The sequence below is a fragment of the Rhincodon typus genome, chromosome 47 (assembly GCF_021869965.1).
Source record: "Rhincodon typus isolate 14 chromosome 47, sRhiTyp1.1, whole genome shotgun sequence".
Classification (NCBI taxonomy): domain Eukaryota; kingdom Metazoa; phylum Chordata; class Chondrichthyes; order Orectolobiformes; family Rhincodontidae; genus Rhincodon; species Rhincodon typus.
The window spans coordinates 8,751,049-8,777,453 of record NC_063378.1 but is presented as its reverse complement, the minus strand read 5'-3'; the positions used below and the strand labels follow the sequence as shown (position 1 = coordinate 8,777,453).

General features: G+C 43.4%; 1 protein-coding gene and 1 pseudogene across 1 annotated transcript in view; one reads left to right on the top strand and one right to left on the bottom strand.

The window, feature by feature from the left end:
- LOC125487936 overlaps positions 1–2,331 on the bottom strand; it is a 31,458-nt pseudogene extending 29,127 nt beyond the window's left edge.
- Positions 2,332–3,301: 970 nt separating this feature from the next.
- The window catches only part of LOC109925792 (sialic acid-binding Ig-like lectin 10), a 24,352-nt gene continuing 1,248 nt past the window's right edge, over positions 3,302–26,405 (top strand). The window contains exons 1-9 of the mRNA XM_048620596.1: positions 3,302–3,689; positions 7,853–8,221; positions 12,146–12,439; positions 13,056–13,337; positions 16,310–16,591; positions 19,162–19,437; positions 20,201–20,491; positions 25,590–25,686; positions 25,996–26,077. Coding sequence (XP_048476553.1) covers positions 3,302–3,689; positions 7,853–8,221; positions 12,146–12,439; positions 13,056–13,337; positions 16,310–16,591; positions 19,162–19,437; positions 20,201–20,491; positions 25,590–25,686; positions 25,996–26,077 — 2,361 coding nt within the window. The remainder of the gene's footprint in view (positions 3,690–7,852; positions 8,222–12,145; positions 12,440–13,055; positions 13,338–16,309; positions 16,592–19,161; positions 19,438–20,200; positions 20,492–25,589; positions 25,687–25,995; positions 26,078–26,405) is intronic.

The window sequence follows — 26,405 nt, the reverse complement described above, 5'->3', positions numbered from 1 at the left end:
GCTGCTTGGCCTGCTGTGTTCATCCAGCCCTGCACCTTGTTGTCTCCAATTTTAAGGTTTATAGTCTTTGGAAAGGGTTTTTTTTCTTTATTCATTCACGGGATTAGGGTGTCGCACACTAGGCAGCATTTATTGCCCATAGGTCAGTTTAGAGTCAATCACCTTGCTGTGGGTCAGGAGTTACGTGCAGGCCAGACCAGGTAAGGATGGCAGTTTCCTTCCCTAAAGGACATGAGTGAACCAGATGGGTTTCCCCCCAACAATTGACAATGGATTCATGGTCATCATTAGATTCTTAATTCCAGATATTTTATTGAAGTCAAATTCCACCATCTGCCATGGTGAGATTTGAACCCAGGTCCCCAGAATGTTGTCTGGGTCTCTGGATTAACTGTCCAGCGATAATACCAGTAGACCATTGCCTCCCCATGGAATGTTCTTCATAGAATCACCAAAGTGCAGACATTTGGTCCACTGATCCTCCAAAGAGTGTCCCACCCAGACCTCTTCCACCACCCCCCCCCCTCAACTGTATCCCCTGCATTTACCGTGGCCAACCCACACATCCCTGGACACTACAGGAAAAGTTAGGTACCTGACCTGTACATCTTTGGACCCACGCAGACATGGGGAGAATGTGCAAACTCCGCTCAGCCAGTCACCCAAAAGTGGGACTGAACCCAGGTCCCTGCTGCTGTGAGGCAGCAATGCTAACCACGAGCCATTGAGTTGCCTCTTATTGAGCTCTGATTGGGAGCCAATTCAGCAGGGAATCAGATTACAGACTCATACCAAGTCCAGCTCATCCATCACCCCTGTGCTCACTGACAACAGTAGTGGAAGAGCACAGAGATTTCGAAGAGTATATTTTAGGTGTAAAGGTGATTTCAAAGGTAGAGTGTGGAAAAGGGCCTCAGTGGGATTGGATCCAAATGAGGCATTGTGTTGCTGCATGGCAGTGACATGTTGAAGTAAAGCTACATCATAAAAACTGGGGAATGACTTTGATCCTGATACGACGGTTCTGGTAACAATTCTCTGAAAAATATGTCTTTTGCAGATTTTAGTCAGAATTTCTCATAAAAATGACACAGTAGCTTCTAAATTAGATCACATTTCCCGTCGATTCGCACTCTGCTAGAAACCTCAATAAGGGAAAGAGGGAAGGCAGGAAAGCAGTCAGTGGAGAAAGATGTCAAATTCACGGTTCCATATTTGTCTTTACTGTCAACACATGCCTGGCTTAGGCAAAAGGCACTTTGCTCAAATGTTTCACAGGGTCTGTAGGAGTAGGCTCAGTGCTGAGCTTGGGGACCAGTCGGTCTCCAACGCTGCATCAGAGTCAACAATAATAGAATGGGTGGAATCTTCCCAGCCCCTGAATGACTTGAGCCATGGTGTGAAAGTTGGGAAGACCAGGTGAGATGGCCAGGGAGCAGCTTCTCAATGCCAAGATCAAAACCTCCCATTTTCCAAAAGCGAGACAGATTCTTTGGCGGGTGCCCCTGCAATCCTACAACCTTGGCGTCAGCTTCCTCAGACAAACCTGCCTGCTGCCCCTGTGTCTTGCTTGCTCACATCAATAAAGTCTTGAATTTCAAGTCCATGTGGGTTCTCCCCTGCCTGAGGCTGAGCTGGTTCCTGGTCTCTGGCAATCCTCTAGGCCAGGGACCTAGAATGTTTCTCTCTTTGCCAACTGCAGAGAGGTGGCAGTGAAGTGCTCACCAGCGTGTGCACTCATAGAGACGTCAAAAATGGGAACAGGAGCCACTTTGCTATTTAATATGATGACGGCTGACCATCCAACTCAGTCCCCATACCCTTTGATCCCTTTATGCCTAAGAACCATATCTAACTCCTTGAAAGCATTCAATGTTTTGATCTCAACCACTTTGTGTGACAGAGAATTCCACAGGCTCCCCATTCTCTGGGTGAAGACATTTCTCCTCAACACAGTCCTGAATGACCTACCCCATATCCGCAGACCGTGACCCCACCCCGGTTCTGGATGCCCCAGGTCATCAGGAACAACCTTCCTGTGTCTAGTCCTGTTAGACTTTTATAGGATTCTATGACACTCCCCCCTAAACTCCAGTGAATATAGCCCTAACCGTTCAGTCCTGCCATTCCAGGAATCAGCCTCACGATTCTAATGTTGCTAACATTCTCACAAGGGGTCAATATCTGAGCTGTTCGAAGGTATCTCACCAGTGTAACCTCTGAGGATTCTGTGCTCTTGCCGTCAGAGATGAAGGAGGTGATGCCTTGCAGGGATGCCCTCTTGGCTGTGGAGACAGAAAGTGCCGCGATTGGTGGTAGAAGACTAGGCATTGTTAAGACTAAATTCAGAGTGGGGTGATGTGCAATTAGACTGTAATAGACAATGCTTCTTAACTGGTTGCTGCGACATTTTCTAAAATTCATTCACAGGATGTGGGCATCACTGACTTGGCCAACATTTATTGCCCTGAGGGCAGTTTTGAGTCAACCACATTGCTGAGAGTCTGGAGTCACACCAGGTAAATTTAGCAGTATCCTTCCCCAAAGGACATTAATAAACAGGTTTGGTTTTCCCTGACAATTGACAGCGCTTTTATGAGCACCATTAGACTTTTCATTCCAAATTTCTATTGAATTCAAATTCCACTATCTGGACATAGTGGGATTTGAACCTATGTCCCCAGAGTCTCAACATTACAAGTCCACTGATAGTACCACTTGGCCATCAACTTCCCAAGCACGCAGTTGGTTTCATCACAGGACCGGTCCCGATCCTCGCTAGCAAGGGCAAAGACGCTCGCTCCATAGGGGTGAAGAGCTGAATATTGGGCATCCTACATTTACGCTGACTCATTTGCCCCACTATAGGCTGTGTCAACACCTCACTGACTCGAGTAATGAGCTCAGGACCAGGCTGGCAGAGTCAGGTGACACAGCCTTCTCTGCCGGTCCCAGGGACATAGGCAGCCCTTGTCCACAAAGCAGTCGCCAATTTCCCCTTGTCAACCCCACCTAGGGCAAAGGTCACAAAACATGTTCTAGACAACCACAGCTCAACTGGGTGCACGGTGGCCTTTTAAACATGGTGGAAGACCGACTCCACTAAACAGGGTCCTGAGGACCATGAGCGAATGTAGGATGAACTTGTCCACTCCTGTGTCCAGGATTGCCCTCCATCTGCTGTGTAACCTCGGAGAGTTCCTTGTGTGTCCTGTAGGTGGTCCATATAACACCCACTGTGTACCAGTGACGGAGGGAGTGGATATTGAGTCTAGTGGATATATAGGCTATCCAATGCTAAATGCTGATATTTCTCTCCCCAGCTGGACTGGCGCAAGAGTGGAAAATCCACACTCCGGGTAAGGTGACAACTCAGGAAGGTTCCTGTGCTCAGATTCCATGTAATTATAGTTGTTCTTCACATCTGACAAACCAGCCGCGAGTCGGAGTTTGGCATTATCAAACAGGAGTTAAAAGATGGTCAGTAGCCTTTCACTCTGAGGGTCTTAGTAATGAGTCGCCACAGTTCCGCAATCGGACCCGGCTGTCTGGAGACCTGCAAGATGGAGACTGTTCCCTGATTATAAACAACATCACACGGGAAGATGCAGGACGTTATTATTTCAAAATAACATTTGTCAACAAAAAAAAATATAAATCCAAACCTACAACCCAGCTTCAAGTTTCTGGTAAGTGCTGTGTAATAATTACTCAAATTCACATCGTACACTCAAGGGGAAATAAAACTAACTGAGACATTTCCAAATTAACACAAAACACAGCTTGTTATAACTCAGTGTCTGATTCTAAATAACCTGGTGATAGCTTCCAAAACCGTCCTAAGCGACATCCAAAACCGTCCTAAGCGACATCCAACACTCCCGTTAATATCAATAACTTGATGTATTGACTACGATGTCAGGTTATCCACTCCTACCCATCTCTTTAATTCTGATTAAAAGGCTGACATACGACAAAAAAAGGTTTTGTATTTTCATAGTGCCTTTCGTTACCTCAAGACATCCCACAAAGCATCGAAACAACTGCAGGCATCCTTGAAATGTAGAATCTCCCCACTCTCTGATTAAAGAATTTTCTCCTCAATTCCTGATTAGATTTATTAGTGATGATCTTATATTCACAGCCCCTAGTTCCGGTCTTCCACTCCCACAAGAGGAAATGTTCTCCCTGTATTTCTTTTTAATATATTTACAGGACATTGCTGGCTGGGCCAGCACCCATTGCCCAGAGGAGAGTTAAGAGTCAACCACATTGCTGTGGGTCTGGAGCCACATGTAGGCCAGACCAGGTAAGGACATGCAGTTTCCTTTCCTGAAGGACATTAGTGAACAGATGGGTTTTTCCTGACAATCAACAACAGATTCATGGTCATCATAAGACTCTTAATTCCAGATTTTTTTAAAAATCAGATTCAGATTGCACCATCTGCCATGGCGGGATTCAAACCCAGGTCCCCAGAACATTACCTGAGTTTCGAGATTAACAGTCCAGTGATAATACCACTAGGCTGTTGCCTCTCCAATCAAAATCTCTTTGAAATTAAAACGTCTCCATCAGGTCAACCTCAACCATGTCTTCTAAGAGAAAATGGACCAGCCTTTCCTCCACTCCTGATAGGTTCACTCCTGCACTTTTGGGATCATCGTCACTAATTATTTTCATACTCTTGCCAGTACCTCCATATCCTTTTTGTAATATGGAGACCAGCATCGCACCCAGTATCCCAGATGTCGTCTGACCAAGGTTCACAGCAAGTTTCACAATGCTTCCTGACGTTTTCATTTTATCCCTCGATATGGAATCACTAATGTCTAGTTTATTTGTTTGTTTTTGTGACCAATGCCATTTCCATAAGGAGTGCTATGTGTGTATCAGCAAAATCAGAATGGTCCTTTCAAACATGCATCCAACAGCAAAGTGCTAGGATTGTAAACACATGTAAATAAGGTCAACAGGGCCAGAGTAATGAAACTACTTTTGGAATGGTCATAATTCTATTAGACATGGGAGCAAAAGTAGGCCATTCAGCCTATTGAGTCATTCAATGAGATCATGGTTGATCTGATAATCCTCAACTCCACTTTCCTATGTTTTCGCCATAACCCTTGATTCCTTTACTGATTAAAAATCCGACTATCTCAGCCTTGAATGTACTTGATCCAGCCTCAACAGCCCTCTGGTAAAGAGGATTGACAGAGCAGATGTTATCCCCTGCATGCCAGTCTAGAATAAGAGGTAATTATATTAGACTGAGGCGTGGCAGATTTGAAACTGAGACAAGGAGAAATTATTACTCTCAAAGGGTCGTGAATCTATGGAAATCACTACCCCAGAGTATGGTGTCCATTGGGACACTGAATATATTTAAGAAGGAGATAGACAGATAGTAATGGACTAAAAGGTTATGGAGAGCGGGGGTGGGTCGGAAGTGGAGTTGAGGCAAAGATGAGATTAGTCATGATTAGATTAAATGGCAGAGCAGGCTTGAGGGGCTGAATGACCTATTTCTGCTCCTTGTTATTATGTTTTAAAGAATTCCACAGTTTTACTATGCTCTTTGAGAAGAAATTCTGCCCCATTTCCTGTTCTCTGTTTTGTGAAAAGCTGTAACCTCACTATAAAAGCTGATGTGAAGAAGTTATCTATTAACTCAAATCCACCAGCTGCCAGTATCTCTCACAAGATAATCAAGTCCCATTTCTCCAAAGGTTACATGACCTGTGTAACCTACAATTGATTACTACCCAGCTCCATTTTAACTTTCGAACGCTGTAAGCGAGCATTGCACAACTCATCAACCATACATGTCCCAGCCCATGGGGAGGAGAGGAGTTATTCACAAAACAATATGACCAAAGCAAGCCTCTATCAAGGGACAAGGAACAAGGGAAGTGGGATATGCTGAATAATCATAAAGTATAATCATATAGAGACCTAAAGATGGAAGTAAGCACACTGGAACCCAAAGGTCCTTTTAGTCAAGGGTGGAGAACTGCTAAATATACCATTTAATAAAGTAATCAGGATATCATGGGACTAGTATCTTGACCAACTGGGTCAGTGGTGTGAGGAATGGCCGATAGACTTTAATTTAGATAAATGCAAGCTGTTGCGTTTTGGTGGGTCAAACCAGGGCAGGAATACACAGTAAATGCTAGGGTCCTGGGGAGTATTCCAGAACATATAGATCTAGGAGTACAGGTTCATAGCTCCTTGAAAACGGAGTCAATGGTAGACAGGGTGGTGAAGAAGGCTTTCAGCATGTTAGCTTTCATCTGTTAGAGCATTGAGTATCGGAGTTGGGATGTCTTGTTGCAGCTGTACAAGATGTTGGTGAGGCCACATTTGGAGTACTGTGTGCAGTTCTGATTGCTATACTATAGAAAGGATATTATTAAACTAGAAAGAGTGCAGAAAAGATTTACTGTGATGTTACCTAGACTAAACGGTTTGAGTTATAAGGAGAGGCTAGATAGGCTGGAACTTTTTTCTCTGGACCAAAGGAGACTGAGGGTGGGGTGATCTTATAGATAAAATCATGAAAGGCATTGATAATATAGTGGAGAGCTTTGTCAAATGGTCTGGGAATCAAAAACTAGAGGGTATAAGGTGAAAGGGGAGAGATACAAAACATATAGTTGGGCAACTTCTTCACACACAGGGTGGTGAGTCGAATGTGAGGCCAGAGGTGGTGGCAGAAGTGAGTACATTTCGTCATTTAAAAAACATTTCGACAGGTACATGGATGGGATAGGTATGGAGGGGTGTGGACCAAATGCAGGCAAATGGGACTAGATTAATTGTGAAAACTGGGTGGCATGGACAAGTTGGACCAAAGGACCTGTTTCCATGCTGTAGGCCTCTATGACTGTGTGGATGCTTGGAGAACTGAAAGACCGTGGATTGAGGTGATTTCAAGTTATTTTCCTGAGAGACAGAATACAAAAGAGTTGGTAATTGTGGTCAGAACTGTGAGGTAAAACCGTCAAAGACAAGCAGATTTTGAAGGATTGTGGGGGAAATGTGTTGCACGTGCACGAGTGGTCGACCAACCAATCACTGAAAATTGGACAATGGGGTTGACCCATCGAGGTCTGATCACACAGTCCATGTACACAGGAGGGGGGTTACGAGAAAATGCTCTAAGGTCATGGTTAACTTGCTCAGGTAGTGTGATCAGGTACTTGGAGAACATCCACTCTCAGGCAATCCAATCCAGCAGGCAGCCCAATTCACATGCACACCTGAGCATATCACCCGCAGGATTAAGATTTTGGAAGCATTAAATAAGCTTGCTTATGTGAGTAATCTTGGTAGATTTGAGTTGTTAATATGCAGAGTAAGCTCACAGGCCAAGGGCAGTCTAAAACAAAAAGCCGCTGGTTGATTGTCTGCAATGCAGCATTATCCAAACTTCCATCTTCCAGTTTACACTTGTAAACAGAGGTACACAATTCTTATAGTGTGCTTCAATGGTGTGCCTTCAGGGATGGGCGCTATGCATCAAGGCAGCCATTTTTAGTGGTGACACCCATCTCCTGCATTGGGAGCAAATAGTTTGTTTGTCCAATCACTTTATTCACTTGCATCACATTCTGCAAACTCCATATTTTTCCACCTCAGTGTTGTACGTTAGATTTATTATTGAGAAAGTTCAATTCTAAATCTATTCTGTAGGATTACTGATATCTTTCTGTAACTTATTGGAGTCCTCCTCAGTACTGACCATTCACCCAATCCAGACTTATCTATAAATTTGGAGTCTAGTGGATCTACAAGCTATCTGTTTCTAAATACTAATGCTTTTTTTCACTAATGCTTCTCTCCCCAGCTGAACCATCACCAGAGTGGAAAGGCGACTCTCCTCGAGAGGTGACAGTGCAGGAAGGCTCCTGTGCACAGATTCCATGTCGTTACAATTATCCATCATGTCTGGACAATCAACCACGAGGTGGAGTTTGGTTGAAATTTGAGAACGAGAAGCTCTTGTCCGGCATAGCCTTTCACTCCAAGGGTCACAATCATGAATCACAAAGGTTCCGCTATCGGACCCGGCTGTCTGGAAACCTGAAAGATGGCGACTGCTCCCTGATTATAAACAACATCAGACGGGAAGATGCAGGGCGTTATTTTTTTAAAATAGAATTTGACAACGGACCTAGTCATAACTATTACCCTGTAACCTGGCTTCGTGTTTCTGGTGAGTATTGGGTTGTAATTACTCAGCAATTCACTTTCACCAGTCAATGGGAAGTAACACAAACTGTGATGTTTACATATTAACACAATGTACAGCTTCTGATAACACAGTGTCTGATTGGGTTGGTACCAGGTGGTCAGGCTCTGGACTTTGTTATAATCCTGTCTGACTGCACCACATGACAAATCAGATCCCACAATGAAACCCAGCTTGGTGGTCATAAGTTTAAATCTTTGAAGTTGGTTAACGTGTTGGTTAGTCACTAAAGCATAGTCACACGAGGCTTCAGTTGTTCTTCAAATAAAAAAGACAAATTTATCAAAGGCTATATTACAGTTACAAAACAATGTGTCAACCTGTTTCCCAACATACTCTGTTACAGTGACTCAAATCCAGAGAAGTTATACTCCTATCTCAACTCTTTGATTTACTGTCACCGTCCAGTTCCTTTTATTCAAACTATGAAGATAAGTTTACAAATCCTTTCTGAGTTCAGTGGCATGAACCTTTCGCAATTCTAATGGGCTAAACACTTTTTAATTTCACACAACCTAAAGATTTCCATCTCAAATCTCCTGGCTTGAAAACTTCATAAACTAATAACAAGGCTACTATGGTGATGGGTTATCACTAAACTGAACTGAAAATAAAACAAAAATCGCTGATAAGACTAAAAATAACTTCTGCTAAGAATAAGTCTGTTCCCTTTTGAACAGAACTCTTGTTACCTTCTAAACTGAAGTCATAACAAAACTAATTGCTTTGCTGAGTTTACACAGCATGTCATGATCTCAAATTGACAAATATCTTATTCCATTAACGTTGCAGGGATCAGCCAGACATTTAACTGCCATCTGCTTGGAACTGGGGGATTTAGGTGTGACAATGCTGTGGTTTTAAGAGGTTATTTTGACCTGGATTTTTTTTAAGGACAGGTTTTAAGAGGTAGCGAGCTGTCTAGTTGGAATACCAGTAAAGTGAACAGCTTGTGCAGCCTTAATTTTTTTTAATGTGGAACAACAGAAGCAGCCTGAACGGGTGTGTCCAGCTCTCTCAGACCAGGGTTTCCAGATCTTTTTAGTTTTAAGGTTTAGCTGTGAGCAGTTCTTGTTGGAGTTTCAACAGGCAGATGTTGCTGGAGTTTTGAATAAGTAGAAACTATCTTTTCCCTCTCTCGGTTACAGCTAGAAGTTGGGGTTTCTCTCTGCTGCTGAGTTATCTATGAGAGAAATCTATTTTTCTGAGTTTGCCTTTTTGCTAAGGGTTGGGTTTATGGGATGGTACTATATTTGAACAGTTAATTAGTAGTAGTTAGTATCTATTATTCTGTTAAGTTTTCCAATAGAGCTGTTACTCTGAGTTCTTCTTTCTTTTATTGCATTTTAGCTATAGTGTTTAAATAAATTATGTTTTGCTTAATGTCAAGTAGTTTGACCAAACGAATTGCATCTGGATCACAACAGGTTACATTTACCTTTAAAATGAGAAAAAAGTTAGCGTCTAGGCTACCTTCTTAAAATATTTTGAGAGGATCTGGTCTTATGGTCCATTATTAGGTTACTGCTGCAGAATGACTTTCTGATCTTTTTAACATAAACTGTCATGGAGCTAACCCATGTCTATTTTCCGCTTTTTTGACATCTAGATCCATCTTAATCATTATATAATTTTTATCACAGTTATTAGTCCAGTGACATTACCACAGCAGTGCCACCTCCTAATGAACTAAGCTCCCAATGTATTTACTTTGTCCATCAATGTTAGCGCCTTCCATTTATCTCTGTATTTAGATGTTGAACATGGAGATAAGTATTACTACAATGTGTCATCGGAAATCTTTAGACAGAGGGTGATCGGCTGGACATATATTAATACCTGGAACTATTTGAAAGCAGAGGTGACTAGCTATGGCAGTACAGAATGTTACATTCGCAAAGGGCACAAGCTGCTCAGCCGAGTCAGTGAGTCTGCAACACTTTCAGAGAGAGATCACATGACATAGTTTTTGGGGGTAAAATAGGCTTTGAATACAGAAGATCCCACAGGGAAATAGCCTTTGTGTGCGCTCTCTTTTCTGAAAGTCCTTTCATCATAGTTTGTGATGTGAAAGAACACTGGAAAGCCTCATCAGCACAAGTGGATGGCTCTTAAATGAGAAATCGGAAATGGAAGGGATCACATATTTTTACATTATGAATTAGAAAGTGAAATGGAAGTTAGACTGTGCTACACAGCTGAGATACCAGGAATGGACAAACCAAGTGGCACTCATTTTCAGCTGTGCAAGTTGCTTTTTGGACCAGTGTCAGCAATACTTTGAGTTAAGGAAAGACTTCCTGACAATAGACCTCAGATGGGCTGAGCTGCCGTTTGCTGCAAATCTATAAGTGCAGGGTAGCTAGAGACATCCAGACCCTGCGAGTTATAAACAGAACTCTCTCCCCTCCTCTCTCCTGACTGAAAAGACAAGAAAACAAGAAAGCTTAAAAGAAACATTCTAACAAGAAAAAGCCTAAGTCTGTTGAATCAATTATCGAACTGAAAAATGACCGTCATTTTACAGACAATAGCATATCATCATTCTCAATCAAAAAGGACTGTGAGAGACAATTTAACCCAGGTTTGTGATCTGGTCTTTTGATTTTCAGAATTTTCTTCCCTGTCAATGATTTTGTTTTCTACCCAAAATATCTGTCAAACCATCTGTCTTTTGTTTGTCTTAATCATGAAAAGGTGTGTGTCTGTTGTGGTTTTGTAGGTACATAGTTTAAGTTAAAAAGTAGTAGATTTCCCCCTGTCTTGTTTAAGGTAGAGTATGTCACAAATAAATGGAGATATTTTCTGTTAATGACAAAACCTGGTGTGAATTGTGTCTGTCCTTAACAGCAGTCGGTCAGGCAAATTGGTACTGTAGGTGGGAATTTATATATTTTGCGATGCCTTGTAGAATGGTGGAACATGAATATTGGTGCACTCTTCCCACTTAAGTTATGACAGAAACTACACCATTGTTTCTAGAAAAAGAGTCACCAACCAGCCATAACTGATCTACAAATACACCTCAGCGCAAACAGGTTGTGTGGAAAGCAGCATTGGCTGCAGATCAACACTTTGGGCAATCTATGACTTATGTACATTTTTAAATGTAGCTGTTACTTGACCAAGCTATTACTAAGAAAAAACTTTGCAGAGAGCCTGTGTGTATACTTGTGTGCACGTGTATGTGTTTTCATTATAATTGAGGAGCGGAATTGGAAATATTTACACATTTTAAGCCTTTTGTTAATATCATTTTGATCTTTGGTTTAGTAAGATTCTTTGCAATAACTTGGTTATTTTAAGGAACCTGGAGGGTTTGTTTTTGATCCTAACCTTTATGCAGATTGATTATACATATAATATGTTCTAGTGAATTAAGTGCAAATCATGTGGCCAGAAGAGGAGTGCAACAAGGAAATGAATCAGTTCATCCCTCCTAACTGGATTATAATGCAAAAGAAAGGCTCGCATTTCAATAGCGCCTTTCACCAGCTCAGGATGCCCTACATTGACTCACAGGCAATGAAATAATAATTTAACTGTAGTGGTACTGCAATAATACTACAATCCGAGAAAAGCAAGCTGCCATACACAGGAATGAAATAAATCAGCCAGTCTATCAGACGATGAGAAGCCAGTGAACAGGACACTGTGATCAGCTCCTGCGTCTTCATCCAGGGTCAGCAATCACAGTGTCTTGGAATGAAAGTGTATTAAGCTGAGGGAAAGATCACTGTCTAAAAAGATGAAATTATTTTGAGATTATTGTAACCTCATGGTGATGTAATCATTATAAACCTGCTTTCTTTTGTGGGACTGTGACTTCTGTTTGAGCTGATGCTTCATGTTATATTTATCTAAAAGGATCCTCTCCCGGTCTGTTAGATTTCACAGACAAACCAATGATATTCCCTGTGGAAATTATCGCAGGAAAGCATGTGAGCCTAAGGTGCACCTTCAACACAACGTGCAATGGAATGCCACCTGTCTTAACCTGGGACACTCCCACTGCCGTACGTGGAACAGTTTCAAACGCTATTACTCAGCATGGTATCACTCTGACCTACACTTCTGTTCTGAGCCTGACACCATGGCCGAGACACCATGGACAAACTCTCACCTGCAGAGTAGGTTATCCACATGCGTCATCAGAGCAGACCCTTGTACTAAAAGTGCAATGTAAGTACCAATTCAGCATTCCCTCAGCACTGACCCTCTGACAGTGTGGCACTCTCTCAGCACTAACCCTCCGACAATGCGGCACTCCCTCAGCACTGACCCTCTGACAGTGCGGCGCTCCTTCAGCATTGACCTTCCGACAGTGCGGCGCTCCCTCAGCACTGACCCTCTGACAGTGCGGCATTCCCTCAGTACTGACCCTCCCACAGTGCGGCGCTCCCTCAGCACTGACCCTCCCACAGCGCAGCGCTCCCTCAGCACTGACCCTCCGTCAGTGCGGCGCTCCCTCAGCACTGACCCTCCGACAGTGCGGCGCTCACTCAGCACTGACCCTCCAACAGTACGACACCCCATCAGCACTGACCCTCTGACAGTGCTATCTGCCTTCTGTACTGATTCTCTGAGCATTTTGCACTCCCTTAGAATTGATGACTTTTGAGACCACCCCTATGAATTTGCTGCAACCTCTCGTTTTGGACTGTCGTGTCTGCCTGGATAACATACTTGGTGCCAAATTAACCCAGATTGATTTTATACCTTTTACAATCTTTGGGTCTGGCATAGACTCTTGCTTAGCTATGTGATTGCTCACAATATTCTCTTCCTTTGCTTTTAGACACACCAGAGAATCTTGCAATTACTTCCCTTGATGGGTCAAAAGTTTCATCAATCAATATAATTGAGGGAGAGTCTGCAGTGATAATCTGCTCTGTCGAGAGCTTCCCAGCTTCTAATCTGATGTGGAGACACCTTAATGTCACAATCAACAGAACAAGTTCCAACAATGAACTGTGGTTGGTGATTTCTCACTTTACATCCAAGGACACTGGAGTCTATCAGTGTGTGGCAGAGAATGAGCATGGAGCAGTGATGGGCTCCATAACCATCACTGTGCAACGTGCGTATATACAGACTTCAATTTCTCTGACATGGTTTGAGGGACAAGCAAAAACACACAAACACATCAATGAAATACACAGGAAGAAGAACACATGAAAGATCATATATAATCGTGCATGCACAAACTTACTCTCCGTGATCAATCTCGTCCAATATTTACGTTACTTTTATTATTTTGCAGCATAGAGATCATGGATATGGGTCAGTCCTCATAAGGGCTTCTTTGTATATGTCACCAGAATATCAATTTGGAATAGTAGTGTCACAGTATCAATTCCCAGAAATTATATCCCTCCAAACATTTCTTATTCATGTACTTATCCAAATGTATTTCGAAGTTGTAACTGTAACCCCATCTACCACTTCCTCTGGAAATTCTTTCCACATACGAACGACTCTGTGTAAAAAATTGTCCCCATGTCTTTTTTAAATCTTAAAAATATGCCCCATAGCCTTGAAATTCTCCACCCTAAGAAAAAGACACCTACTATTCACCTTGTCTACACACCTTCATAAGCCTCTGCAAGTGGGTGTCTGGGACAACCCCTGTTGTGTTAATGGATGAAATAGTTGTACTGTTGAGTTTATAACAGGCAAGATAAATGTATTATGGCTCTGTGTTTACTTCTGACTTAAGAACAGAAATTCAAAGTGTCAGTTGACACACACCAGAGTTGAATTCAGAAGGTTGAACAGCTTCTCCTGGCAGCAGATTCAGTGCAATTCGACAGGAACTATCAGCTCAGCGTGAGGGATTTATAGTCTGTGAAGCTTCTTATCCAGGAGAGTTTGAGTGGAAATCATCAAATGTTTAGAATTGAGCAGGTTCAGGCCTTTGTAACTTTGAGAGGTTTACTGCCAGCAGACATGGGAAGGAATCATAAAATAAATGCCACACTTCAAGGTAAACAAAGTCAATAAACTAATGATTTAAAGAGCAGAAATGAGAATGATATGTCTCTAGAATTGAGTCTATAGAGATGGTGTGGTGAAAGAGGTTGAAACTTCGTTTTGATGATTATGTTAAGAGCTTTCTCACTATTTTCTATATAAATGTAGCTTTCTTTGACAGTAGAGAGCTTGCGTATTTGTGGAAAGTCACATTTTGTCAAAGCTTTTCACCTTGCACTCATCAGGACAGTTTACGAGAATACAAATTCAAGGAGAAAACCAACCTTTATTGTGCATGAGAGGAGAGTGCCAATTGGTTGACAGATGGGCTCTTACTGGTAGTGGTGTTGCCATGGAAAACTCATCCATTCATAGAGTCACACAGCATGGAAACAGACCCTTCGGTCTAACCAGTATATGCCGACCATAATCCCAAACTAAACTAGTCCCACCTAGCTGAATCTTCCCATGCTGGAGAGGGTTCAGAAGAGATTTACCAGGATGTTGTTGCAAAAGGAGGGTTTGAATTAGATGGAGAAGCTGGATGGGCTGGTACTTTTTTCACTGGTGCATAGGATGTTGAGAGGTGACCTTATAGAGGCTTATGAAGGTGTGTGACAAGGTGAATAGTAGGTGTCTTTTTCTTAGGGTGGAGAATTTCAAGGCTATGGGGCATATTTTTAAGATTTAAAAAAGACATGGGGACAATTTTTTACACAGAGTCGTTCGTATGTGGAAAGAATTTCCAGAGGAAGTGGTAGATGGGGTTACAGTTACAACAGTTGAAAGACATTTGGATAAGTACATGAATAAGAAATGTATGGAGGGATATAATTATGTGTATCTAATTATAATATATATCTGCTATAATTGACAATTTCATCCATTATACCCTGTTTGTCACTCACTTTATCCATTACCCTTTATAATTTGCATTTGTCTTCCTTATAACTTACTTTCCTACTTATCTTTGTGTCAACAGCAAATTTAGTTGACATACCTTCGATTCCTTCATCCAAATTGTTTATAGAAATTGTAAAGAATTGAGGCCCTAGCACCTGTCCCTGTGGCACACCACTCATGATAATGTGCCAACCTGAAAAAGACCCATTCATTCCCACAAAAGAACAAATTGCTGGCAAATCTCAGTAGGCCTGGCAGCATCTGTGGAGAGAAAGCAGAGTTAACATTTCAGGTCTCGTAACCCTTCTTCGGAACTCCTTTGTCAGTGTGATATTGCAGTAAGATGTTGACTGTCCAGGATAGCCGTTATCCTGCAGGCTGGCTTAGATGCATCCTTTTTTCAGCCTCAAGCTTCCACAATGAGCAAATGGATTGGGCCCTATTTACAAGAATAGGGCCTGATCCATTACAAGAATTTTCATGAAAGAGAGATGACTCATGGTGAGTTTAACCTGAGGGTCAGCACACCTCAGGGAAGAGGAGACATTCAGAAGATTGGACTCTCATAATAAACTCAGTTGTTGTGGGAATTGAACCTGTGCTGTTGGTTCACTGTGCAGCACAAACCAGGCACCCAGCCAACTGAGCTAACCAATCCACAGCATCATCTGCGGTTCCTATGAAAGTCTGGCCTCTTCAAACATCTCCCCCCTCGCCTGAGGCCTGGTAACTCTCAAGTTAAACTCACCACCAACTGTTTCGCTCTATTGAGGCATCAATCCTATGATCCTTTGGGACAAAGGTGACTTACACACACACACACACTCTCACACACGCACACACAAACACACACACAAGCACGCGCACACACGCACACACTCTCACACTCACAGACACACACACTCTCACTCACACACACATTGTCTCTCTCACACACACACACTCACTCACTCACTCACTCACACACACACACACACACATACACACACTCTCTCTCTCTCTCTCAAACACACACACACACACACTCTCACACACTACTACAAATGTGACATTGCACCTTAGATTGAGGTGAAGGTGACAAGAGATCCGTACACATAGCAGATTCAGAGAGAGATGAAGAATGGAGTCTTGTTGTGCTGTGTGACTGCTCACAATATTCTCTTCCTTTGTTCTTAGACGCACCAGAGAATCTTGCAATTACTTCTCTTGATGGGTTTAAAGATTCATCAATCAATATAATTGAGGGAGAGTCTGCAGTGATAATCTGCTCTGTCGAGAGCTTCCCAGCTTCTAACCTAACATGGAGACATTTTAATGTCACAATCAACAGAATAAGTTCCAACAACGAACTGTGGTTGGAGATTCCTCATGTTACGTACAGGGAGACTGGAGACTATCAGTGTGTGGCAGAGAATGAACATGGAGCAGTGGAGAGGTCCATAACCATCACTGTGCAATGTGAGGCTACTGTTACATTTGTTCCTTCTAACAATATCTTTAGGGGGGCTGTTACCATTGTCTTGTTTCTTCTCTCGATTTCTTCAAGCCTCCCTCATTCCATGGCTCCAGTGTTACCCACCGTCTGATTTTTCTTCATCCTTTTCTACTTTCACCCCCAATTTGTCCAACAATTGTTGCTGAGACAAAGGTGGTTCTTCATCTCCATGTCCGTACTTATCTGTCTGTCTCACCCTAACTGGACGTAATGCTCCCTTTTGACTCCTGACCTTCAAATCTTTCTCTAAGGCACTCACTTGTCTTGTTCTCCGTTGAGGTGAATCTTGGCACCCTCGGCCATACCCACATTTCAAAAGCTGTCACCCTCCTCTCATCGACTTTCTTTAGAATCTGACTCTCACATCCATCAGATATGACCCTCCACATTAGTGACCGCACCTGACATTTTCTCAGCTTCAGGCTGATGTTTTCAGATGCTGAGAGTGAAGTCACTGGTCACAGCGCCTGCTGTTGTTTTTCTAGTCCTGATGTAACTTTTGATGTTGAACGTTGTGTCAAGTATTGGAATTTGACCACTCTCCCGACCTTGATATCTCCATTGCCATTTAGAGCCATTATGTTGGCTGTTGCCTCATTCATATTCAGTCCAAATGTCTCCTTGTGTCTTTTGTCTGGGTCCACCATACTCTCCAGTTCCTCCTTTGTTCCATTTCTGTCTGAGGTATTGTCTGCACACCAGATATTCCACAGCCACATCTTTACAAACAAATTAATATCCCCAAGAGACTGTTACATTTACAGTGCTTGTGACAGGCATGTGAATATGTGTAAACACAGATACAAATACTTCAATACAATTTGCTTCTTCAAGACACTCCTTATATTAACCCTCAGTGGCCGAAGATACCCTTGTCTGTAGGAGATGAAAAACAAGACAACAAGATGTAGGAGCAGAAGAAGTTTATTCAGCCCATGGAGTCTGCTTCACTATTCAATGAGATCATGGCTGATCTGAAAATGCTCCACTCCACTTTCCTGCCTTTTCCTCCATAACCCCCAATTCCCTTACTAATTAAAATGCTGTCTATCTCAGCCTTGCATACATGTAATGACCCAGCCTCAACAGCCTTTTGTGGTAAAGAATTACACAGATTCACTACCCAAAAGAAAAAAAAAATCCTGCTCTTATCTGTCCTAACTGGGTAACTCTGTACTCTAAAATTATGCCCCTCTGGTCCTAGATGCTCCCACAAAGGGAAATAAACTTTCCACATCTATCCTGTCAAGCCCCTCAAGTATCCTACATGTTTCATTAAGGTTGCCTCTCATTCTTTGAAACTCCAATGTGTACATGCCCAACCCACTCAGCCTCTCCTCATAAGGCAATCCCTCCATACCTGGGATCAGTTGAGTGAACCTTCTCTGGACTATTTTCAGTATACCTTTACTGCCATAAGGGGACCAAAACAAAGATAAGGCTCCCGAAACTGTTCACTATGTTCCAGCTGTGATCTGACTTGTGTTTTGTATAGTTTCAGCAAAACCCCGCTATTTTACTACTCATTCCCTTTGAAATAAGGGGCAATATTCCATTTTCCTTCCCTATTACCTGCAGAATTTGGATACTAGTTTATTTGGAGATGTATACCCCCGAGTACCTCCAAATCCCTCGGTGTTGTAGTTTTTTGCTTTTGTATGATATTTAGCTTCTCTATTCTTTCTGCCAAAGTGCACAATCTCACATCTTCTCACATTATGTTCCACCTGCCACATTTTTGCCCACTAGCTTAACCTGTCTGTATCCCTCTGCAGACTCTTTGTGCTTTCTTCACCACTTGCCTTCCCATCTATTCTGACATTGTTCCCAAATTTGGTTACAGTACATTCACCATCATTATGTATTTCATTAACATTTATTGTAAATAATTGTGCCCCCAACATTGATCCTTGTGATATTCCACTTGTTACAGATTGCCATGTGAAAATGCCCCTCTTCATCCTGACTCTCTGTTTTCTATTAGTTAGCCAGTCCTCCATCCATGCAAATTTATCATCTCCAAAACTATGGGCTCTTATCTGAATGAGTGCTACCTCATCACACACCTTCTGAAAATCCAAATGTATTACATCCACTGCTTTTCTTTCATCTATCCTACTTGTTACTTCCTCAATGCATTCTGAGATATTTGTTAGACATGATTCCCTCTTCCTTAGAGCATGGTCATTCTGCTTGATCGTTTTTTCTGTATTTCTAAATATTCTGCCGTTACAGCATTTTGAATAGACTTGAACATGTTCCTAATAATGATGTTCTCTAGCTAGCTCACAGTTATCTGGTATTGGTCTCCTTCCTTTTTACAATAAAGGTGTTACATTGGCGGTATTCCTATCCTCTGGAACTTTTCCAGAAAATGAGCAAGGGATTTCCAGAGCTTAGGGCTGCAGGTAGTTGAAGGTGGATCAATGGATATCAGGAAATACGCAGGAGGCCGGAACTGGAGAAGTGTAGACATCTCAGAGGGTTATGGGGCATGTGGATTCCTGTTGATTCCCCTCTGCTCTTGTTCCAGATCCCCCACGGGAGACCACAGTGTCCATCGGTGGAGCCTCAGGTGGGATCAGAGAGGGACACAATGTCACATTAACCTGCTCCAGTGAGAGTGTCCCACCGATATCTCATTACACCTGGTTCAGGATCAAGGGAAACACCAGCACCCAGATAAACACAAGCAGCCAGATTCTCTCCTTCACTCCCGTGACACGGGGAAATGATGCGGGTTTCTACTGCATAGTGACAAACCCACTGGGTAACAGCATCTCCAGCGCGACCCACCTGAATGTGGAATGTAAGTTTTTACTGTCTGTCTGCCTCTTCTTAACACTCAGGGGGTTGTCTGTCTGGGGACCACTTACTGACTGTACTTTAGATTAGAGTAACCTCACTGCTATAACCTTTCCCTCACTGAGATACAGAGAGTGATATCAGGATTGGCGACGAACAGCTCAAAGAGGGATGGTTTTAAGTGGTATCTTAAATGAGGACATAGGGACAGAGAGAATAGTGGAGAGGTTTAGAAGGGAAATAATTAGCCTAAGGGTCACGGCAGCTGAAGACATGACTGCCACTGACTGATGGATGGAAATCAGAGGTTGCTTGAGAAGCCGAAATTGAAGGACCAAAGGGATCTCAGAGGGTGAGGGGAACTGGAGGATATTACAGAGACAGGGAGGGGATGTAGAGGCTGGAGGAGATGACAGATAGGGAGGGGTGTAGGGGCTGGAGGTGTTACAGACATAGGGAGGGGGTGTAGGGGCTGGAGGAGGTTACAGAGATAGGGAGGGGGTGTAGGGACTGGAGGTGTTACAGAGATAGGGAGGGGGTGTAGGGGGCTGGAGGTGTTACAGAGATAGTGAGGGGTGTGTTCAGTTGAGGGAAGGGGGTAATGGTTGAACAAGACTGGAGTAGCTAGATGACTGACAGGCCAGGAGAGCATTGTGATGCTCAAGAATAGCAGGAACTATGGCCATTGGCGAGTGTTTCAGTGTTACGGTTCTATCTTACGGTCCAACTCTGCTACTTTTGACTAATTGCTGCCCTTCCCACCTCAGATGAGCCAGAAATTTCCCGGGAGTCGAAATGTGCTCAGAGGACAGAGGGGATCACCTGCGTCTGTGTGGTCAATTCCAACCCTCCTGGAGACGTCACCTGGCACCTGCCCCATGCCAACCTCAGCGGTAACCAAACACAGGGAGGTTTTGTGTCGCGGCAGCTCAGAGAGGGGCATCTTGTGACAGGCTCCCTGATCCTGACAGGACTCCAGGATGAAGAGGAAGTGACGGTATCCTGCTCAGTTCGAAACCCACATGGGACAGCCATGTTCAAGGCCTATCAGGTCAAAGGTAGGATCAATCTGGGGAGGCGATGGCCTAGTGGTATTATAGCTGGACTGTTAATCCAGAGACCCAGATAACATTCTGGGGCCTGGGTTCAAATCCCACCATGGCAGATGGTGGAATTTGAATTCAATAAATGTCTGGAATTAAGAATCTAATGATGACCATGAATCGATTGTCGGAAAAACCCATCTGGTTCACTGATGCCCTTTAGGGAAGGAAACTGCCATCCTTACCTGGCCTGGCCTACATGTGACTCCAGACCCACAGCAATGTGGTTGACTCTCAACTGCCCTCTGGGCAATTAGGGATGGGCAATAAATGCTGGCCAAGCCAGTGATGCCCTCATCCTGTAAATGAATAAAGAAAACAAAAATCTCTGTTTGACACCCTCAACTCTAGAATCCTCTACCTCTTTTTATATGCTCTTTCCCACTGGCCTCTTTGACCAACACATCCTCATGATAAAGACAGCACTGGATACAATTCGAGTCAAGCCATTGAGGGGAAAATGTCAAGAAGCACTTTCTTCACACAAATGGGGGTTGGAAATCTGGAACTCTGACCAACATATCCCCCGTCCCCAAAATAAAACTTTCATTGCGAATAAATATAGATGAGTCAAATGTAACTACTGTCAATAATTTAGAAGTGTAATGGGTGATTTGATTGAAGTTTTGATGATATTGAGGTGACCAGACATGGACGGATCAAGAGAAACTGTTCCCGTTGACATGGTGTCCAGGACTCAGGGACAGAGTCTAAACATTGGAGGAGGCCTTTAAGCAGTGAAATGTGGAAGCACTTCTGCACACACACTATGGTCAAAGTTTGGAACTTTCTTCCAAAATTGGCGATTGGTCCGTTGTTAATTACCTCAGCCACTGAAGATTAGTGGAGGTAATGATATATCTAGACTCGAAACGTTAGTTTGCTCTCTCTCAGTGGATGCTGCCTGATCTGCTATGATTTCCAGTATTTTTTGTTTTCAGTATTGATTTCTCTTGATTGTTAGCCTGTGAGTTTGTAAACTAAATTTCTCAAATGCGAATGGAGGAATGTTCATCAAAATCTGACACACGAGCTAATCGTTTCCTTAGGTTTATAAATTGACGCATAGAGTATAAGAGTAAGGAAGTGATACTACACTTCTACAAATCATTGGAGTATTGTGTTCATTTATGGGCACTTTAAGGAAGGATGTTCAAGCCCTGGAGAAAGTTCAAAGGAGATTTACCAAAATGATACCAGGAATGAGGGATTTTTGATACAAGGAAAGATCAGAGAAATTGAGCTCATTCTCCTTGGACAGAAAGAATTTAAGAGGTGACCTTACTGGGGTGTTCAAAATTATGAACAACTTTGACAGGGTAAAGGAGGATAAACTGTTTCCGCCAGATGATATGAGTCGCAATTTTAAGATTATCAGCAAGAGAGGTACAGGTGAGAAGAGGAGAAATTTCTTGATTCAGAGAGCTGTTAGGATTTGGAATGTTCGGCTGGGGAGAGTGGTGGAGGCAGATTCCATAGGACCTTTCAGAAGAGAGCTGTAAGACAACAAGGAGAAGGGGAGCAGTCAACACAGGACTGAAGGAGTTGTACATAAATGCAGATGATATATGAAACAAGCCAAATGAACCTTTGGTACAGATTGAAATTGGCAGGTACAATCATGTGGGTATGAAATGAATCAGGTTTTGGAACTAATGAGACACGTCTTATTGAAAGGACAAGGCAGATGGACAGAGAAGGTGGGTTGTCTAGTTGGTAAGGAATGAAATTAAATCTAAAGCAATAAATGATATGGGGTTGGAAAGCATGGAATCTGCGTTGAATTGAGCTTAAAGTTGAGAAACTGCCAATGAAATGAGACCCCGATGGGAGTTGTGTACAGGCCAGACTTCCTACCAGAAACCAGGATGTGGGAAAGAAAATAAATCAGGAGATAGATAAGGCATGTAAGAAAGGCACTACTACAATAATCATGGAGGACTTCAATACGCAGTTGGACTGGGAAAATCAGGTTGGCCGTGGATCTCAAGAAATGGAGTTTGTGGAATGTCTATGAGATGGTATTTTTGGAGAAAACAGGCACTCCTGGATTTGGGTGTAATGAGGCAGACTAGATAACGGAGCTGTAGGTGAAGGAACCCCTAGGGGGCAGTCACCATGATATGACAGAATTCACACTGCAGTTTGTGACGGAGAAGACTGAATCACGTGTAATGGTATTACAACTGAGTAAAGGTAGCTACAAAGACCTGAGGGAGGAGCTGGCCAGTGTTGATTGGAAGTGGAGCCTAGCAGGGAAGATGGTGGAGCAGCAATGGTATGAGTTTCTGAGGTTGATTCGGGAGGCCCAGCAGAAATTCATTCCAAGGAAGAAGAAACATATTGAAGGGAGGACAAAGCAACCATGGCTAACAGGGAATGTCACGGATAACAGAACTGCACAAGAAGAATCATACAATATGGTGAAGATTAGTGGGGAACTGGAGGATTAGGAAGCCTTTAAAAACCAGCAGAGGACTACTAAAAAAGCAATAAGGTGGGAGAAAGTGAGATATGATGGTAAACTACCTAGTAATATTTAGAGATATAAAAATTAAGAGAGAGCCAAGAGTGGACATTGGACCACTGGAAAATGAGGCTGGAGAAATAGTGATAGGGAACAACGAAATGGCAATGGAACTGAATAGGTACTTTGCATCAGTTTTCCCAGTGAAAGACACCAACAGCATACCAGGACTTTGAGAGATTCAGGGGGAAGAGGTGAGTGTAGTGGCCATCATTAAGGAGGAGGTGCTGGGGAAGCTGAAAGGTCTGAAGGTGGATAAATCACCTGGACCAGATGGTCTGTACCCCAATGTTCAGAAGGAGATAGTTGAGGAGATTGTGGAGGGATTGATGGTGAGCTTTCAGGAATCATTGGAGTCAGGGAGGGTCCCAGGGGACTGGAAAGTGGCCCATGTAACCCCACCTGCCTGTTTAAGAAACAAGGAAGACAGAAGGCCAGCTAGCCTGATCTTGGTCATTGGTAAGATTTTAGACTCCATTACTAAGGATGTGATGCAGAGTATAGGACTTAATCAGCACGGCTTCGTCAAGGGGAGGCCGTGTCTGAGAAATCTGTTGGAATTCTTTGAGGAGGGAATGAGCAAGTTAGAGAAAAGGAGAGCCAATGCAAGTGATCTATTTGGATTTCCAGAAGGCCTTTGACAAGGTGCCGCACAGGAGGCTGCTAAATAGGATAAAAGCCCATGGTGTTAGGGACATGGTACTGGCATGGATAGAGGATTGACTGGCTCGCAGAAGGCAGAGGGTGGCGATAAATGGGTCTTTATCAGGACAGCTGCTGGTAACTAGTGGAGTACAGCAGGGGTCAGTGTTGGGACCACAACTATTCATGCCATGTATTAGTGATCTGGATGAAGGAACTGAGTGCGCTGTTGCTACGTTTGTAGATGACACAGAGATAGGTGGAGGGACAGGCAGGGTTGAGGAAGTGGGGAGGCTGTGGAAGGATTTGGACAGGCCAGGAGAGTGGACAAAGAAGTGGCAGGTGGAATACAATGTGGGAAAGTGTGAGGTTATGCACATTGTTAGGAAAAACAGAGGTGTGGACTATTTCCTAAATGGGGAATCGCTTTAGAAATCTGAAGCACAAATGGACTTAGGAGTCTTTGTTCAGGAATTTCTAAGATTAACATGTAGGTTCAGTTGGCAGTTAAGGAGGTAAATGCAACGTTAGCATCCATTTTAAGAGGGTTAGAAGAGCAGAGATGTACTGCTGACGCTGTATAGGATTTGGTCACACCATATCGAACATAGAACATATTTGGAATATTATGAACAGTTGTGGGCCATGTATCTAAGGAAGAATGTGCTGCTGTTGGGGGGGGATGATGCAGGGGATGACGAGTTTATCATATGAGGAATGGATACTGGGTCTGTACTCGATGGAGTTTAGAGGGATGAGGAGGGATCTGATTGAAACTTACAGAATACTGAGAGGCCTGGATAGAGTGGAAGTCGAGAAGATGTTTCCACCAGTGGGACAGACTGGGACCCGACAGCAAGCCTCAAGAGTGAAGGAATGACCCTTCAGAATGGAAATGAGGAGGAATTTCTTCATCCAGATGGTGGTTAATCTGTGGAACTCATCGCCGCAGAGGGCTGTGGAGACCAAGTCATTGAGTGTATTTAAAGACAGAGATAGATAGGTTATTGATTAGTAAGGGGATCAAGGGTTACGAAGAGAAGGCTGGGCAATAACGTTGAGAAACACATCAGCCATGATCGAATGGTGGAGCAGGCTCATCGGGCTGAATGGCCGAATTTTGCTCCTATATCTTATGATCTGATGATCTACCAGTCAAGCCCTGTATGTTTCAATAAGGTTGCTTCTCATTCTTTGAAACCCCAGTGAGTACAGGCCCAACTTACTCGGCTTTTCCTCATAAGACAATCCCTCCATACCTGGTATCAGCCGAGAGAACCTTCTCTGGACTGCCTCCAGTTCTGGTCTGCCTTTCCTCAGATAAGAGGCCCAAAGCAGTACATTGTATTCCAGCTGGGATCTGCCAAGTGCCTTCCATAGTTTTGGTAAAACCTCCCAACTCATACACTCCATTCTTTTGAAATAAAGGCCAGCATTCCATTTACCTTCCCCTATTACCCGGTGAACTTGGATGTGAGCTGAAACAAGGCTGCCAATTTGTGCACAGCAAGATCCCAGAAACTGCAATGTGATAATGAGCTGACAACCAATTGCTTTAGTGAGCTTGTTTGTTGCACAGACAAAGATGGCAAGGTGGGTCACTAATGTCCCATTCGTGAAGGAAATCTGCTGTTTTATTCCAGTCTATGTGTACGGGTGACTCCAGTCTCAAACTCCAGTGTGGTTACCTCTTAGCGGTCCTCCGAACTCCTCTGTCAGTTTGTGTGTATTTTAGGGAAACACCACCGCACCACCTTCTCAAGGGGCAATAAATGTCAACATTGCTCGAGAATAACTGTTTAAACGTGGCGTGAATCGTTCCTCAGTATACAGCAGGCCATTGTTCCAAAATGATAGCACAGTAATTAATGGTTATTTTTACAGGTAGAGATTACAATAAATGGACATTGGGATTGATCGTGGCTGGAAGTGTGTTAATTGTTTTCCTGGCTGGAATCTTAATCTTTCTCTGTGCGCGAAAGTAAGTGTGAACGCTTCATTCGATTTCACTCTGAATATTCACTTCCACTTTCTTCCCTACAGCTGGTGACTGTTCCCTTGGGGTGAGGCAACGGACACTTCTGTTAGTGGTCTTCATATCCCTAAGATCCAGGGTGGGCCTTTCATTGTGTGTCCAGATGAATAACTACGAGTTGTTGTGATCTGGAACACGCTGCCTGATAGGGAGGTGGAAGCAGATTCAACAGGAACTTCCAAACTTGTAACTGTGTCTGTGCTGCACTGACTCTCTGATATATAATAACCACACTGAGATGTTGTGTTATTGCAGGAGAAAAACAGCAACTGAAGTGACAGCTTCAAAGACCAATGATGTTGTAGTGACCTACAGTCGAATCGCTGTGAAGCGCAAGGTACAGAAATTGTTGACTCATTCCAAACCATCTACTTCAGCATGTCCCTGACAAACAGTTAACCACTGATTCTCACCTCTGGAGACCGATCGTGCTGTCTCTCTGAATCAGGCTGAACATGACATCAGAGAATTGTACTGTCAGTGGGTCAGTGCTGAGGGAGCAGCACCGCACTGTCGGAGGGTCAGTGCTGAGGGAGTGCCGCACTGTCGGAGGGTCAGTACTGAGGGAGTGCCGCACTGTCGGAGGGTCAGTGCTGAGGGAGCAGCACCGCACTGTCGGAGGGTCAGTGCTGAGGGAGTGCCGCACTGTCGGAGGGTCAGTACTG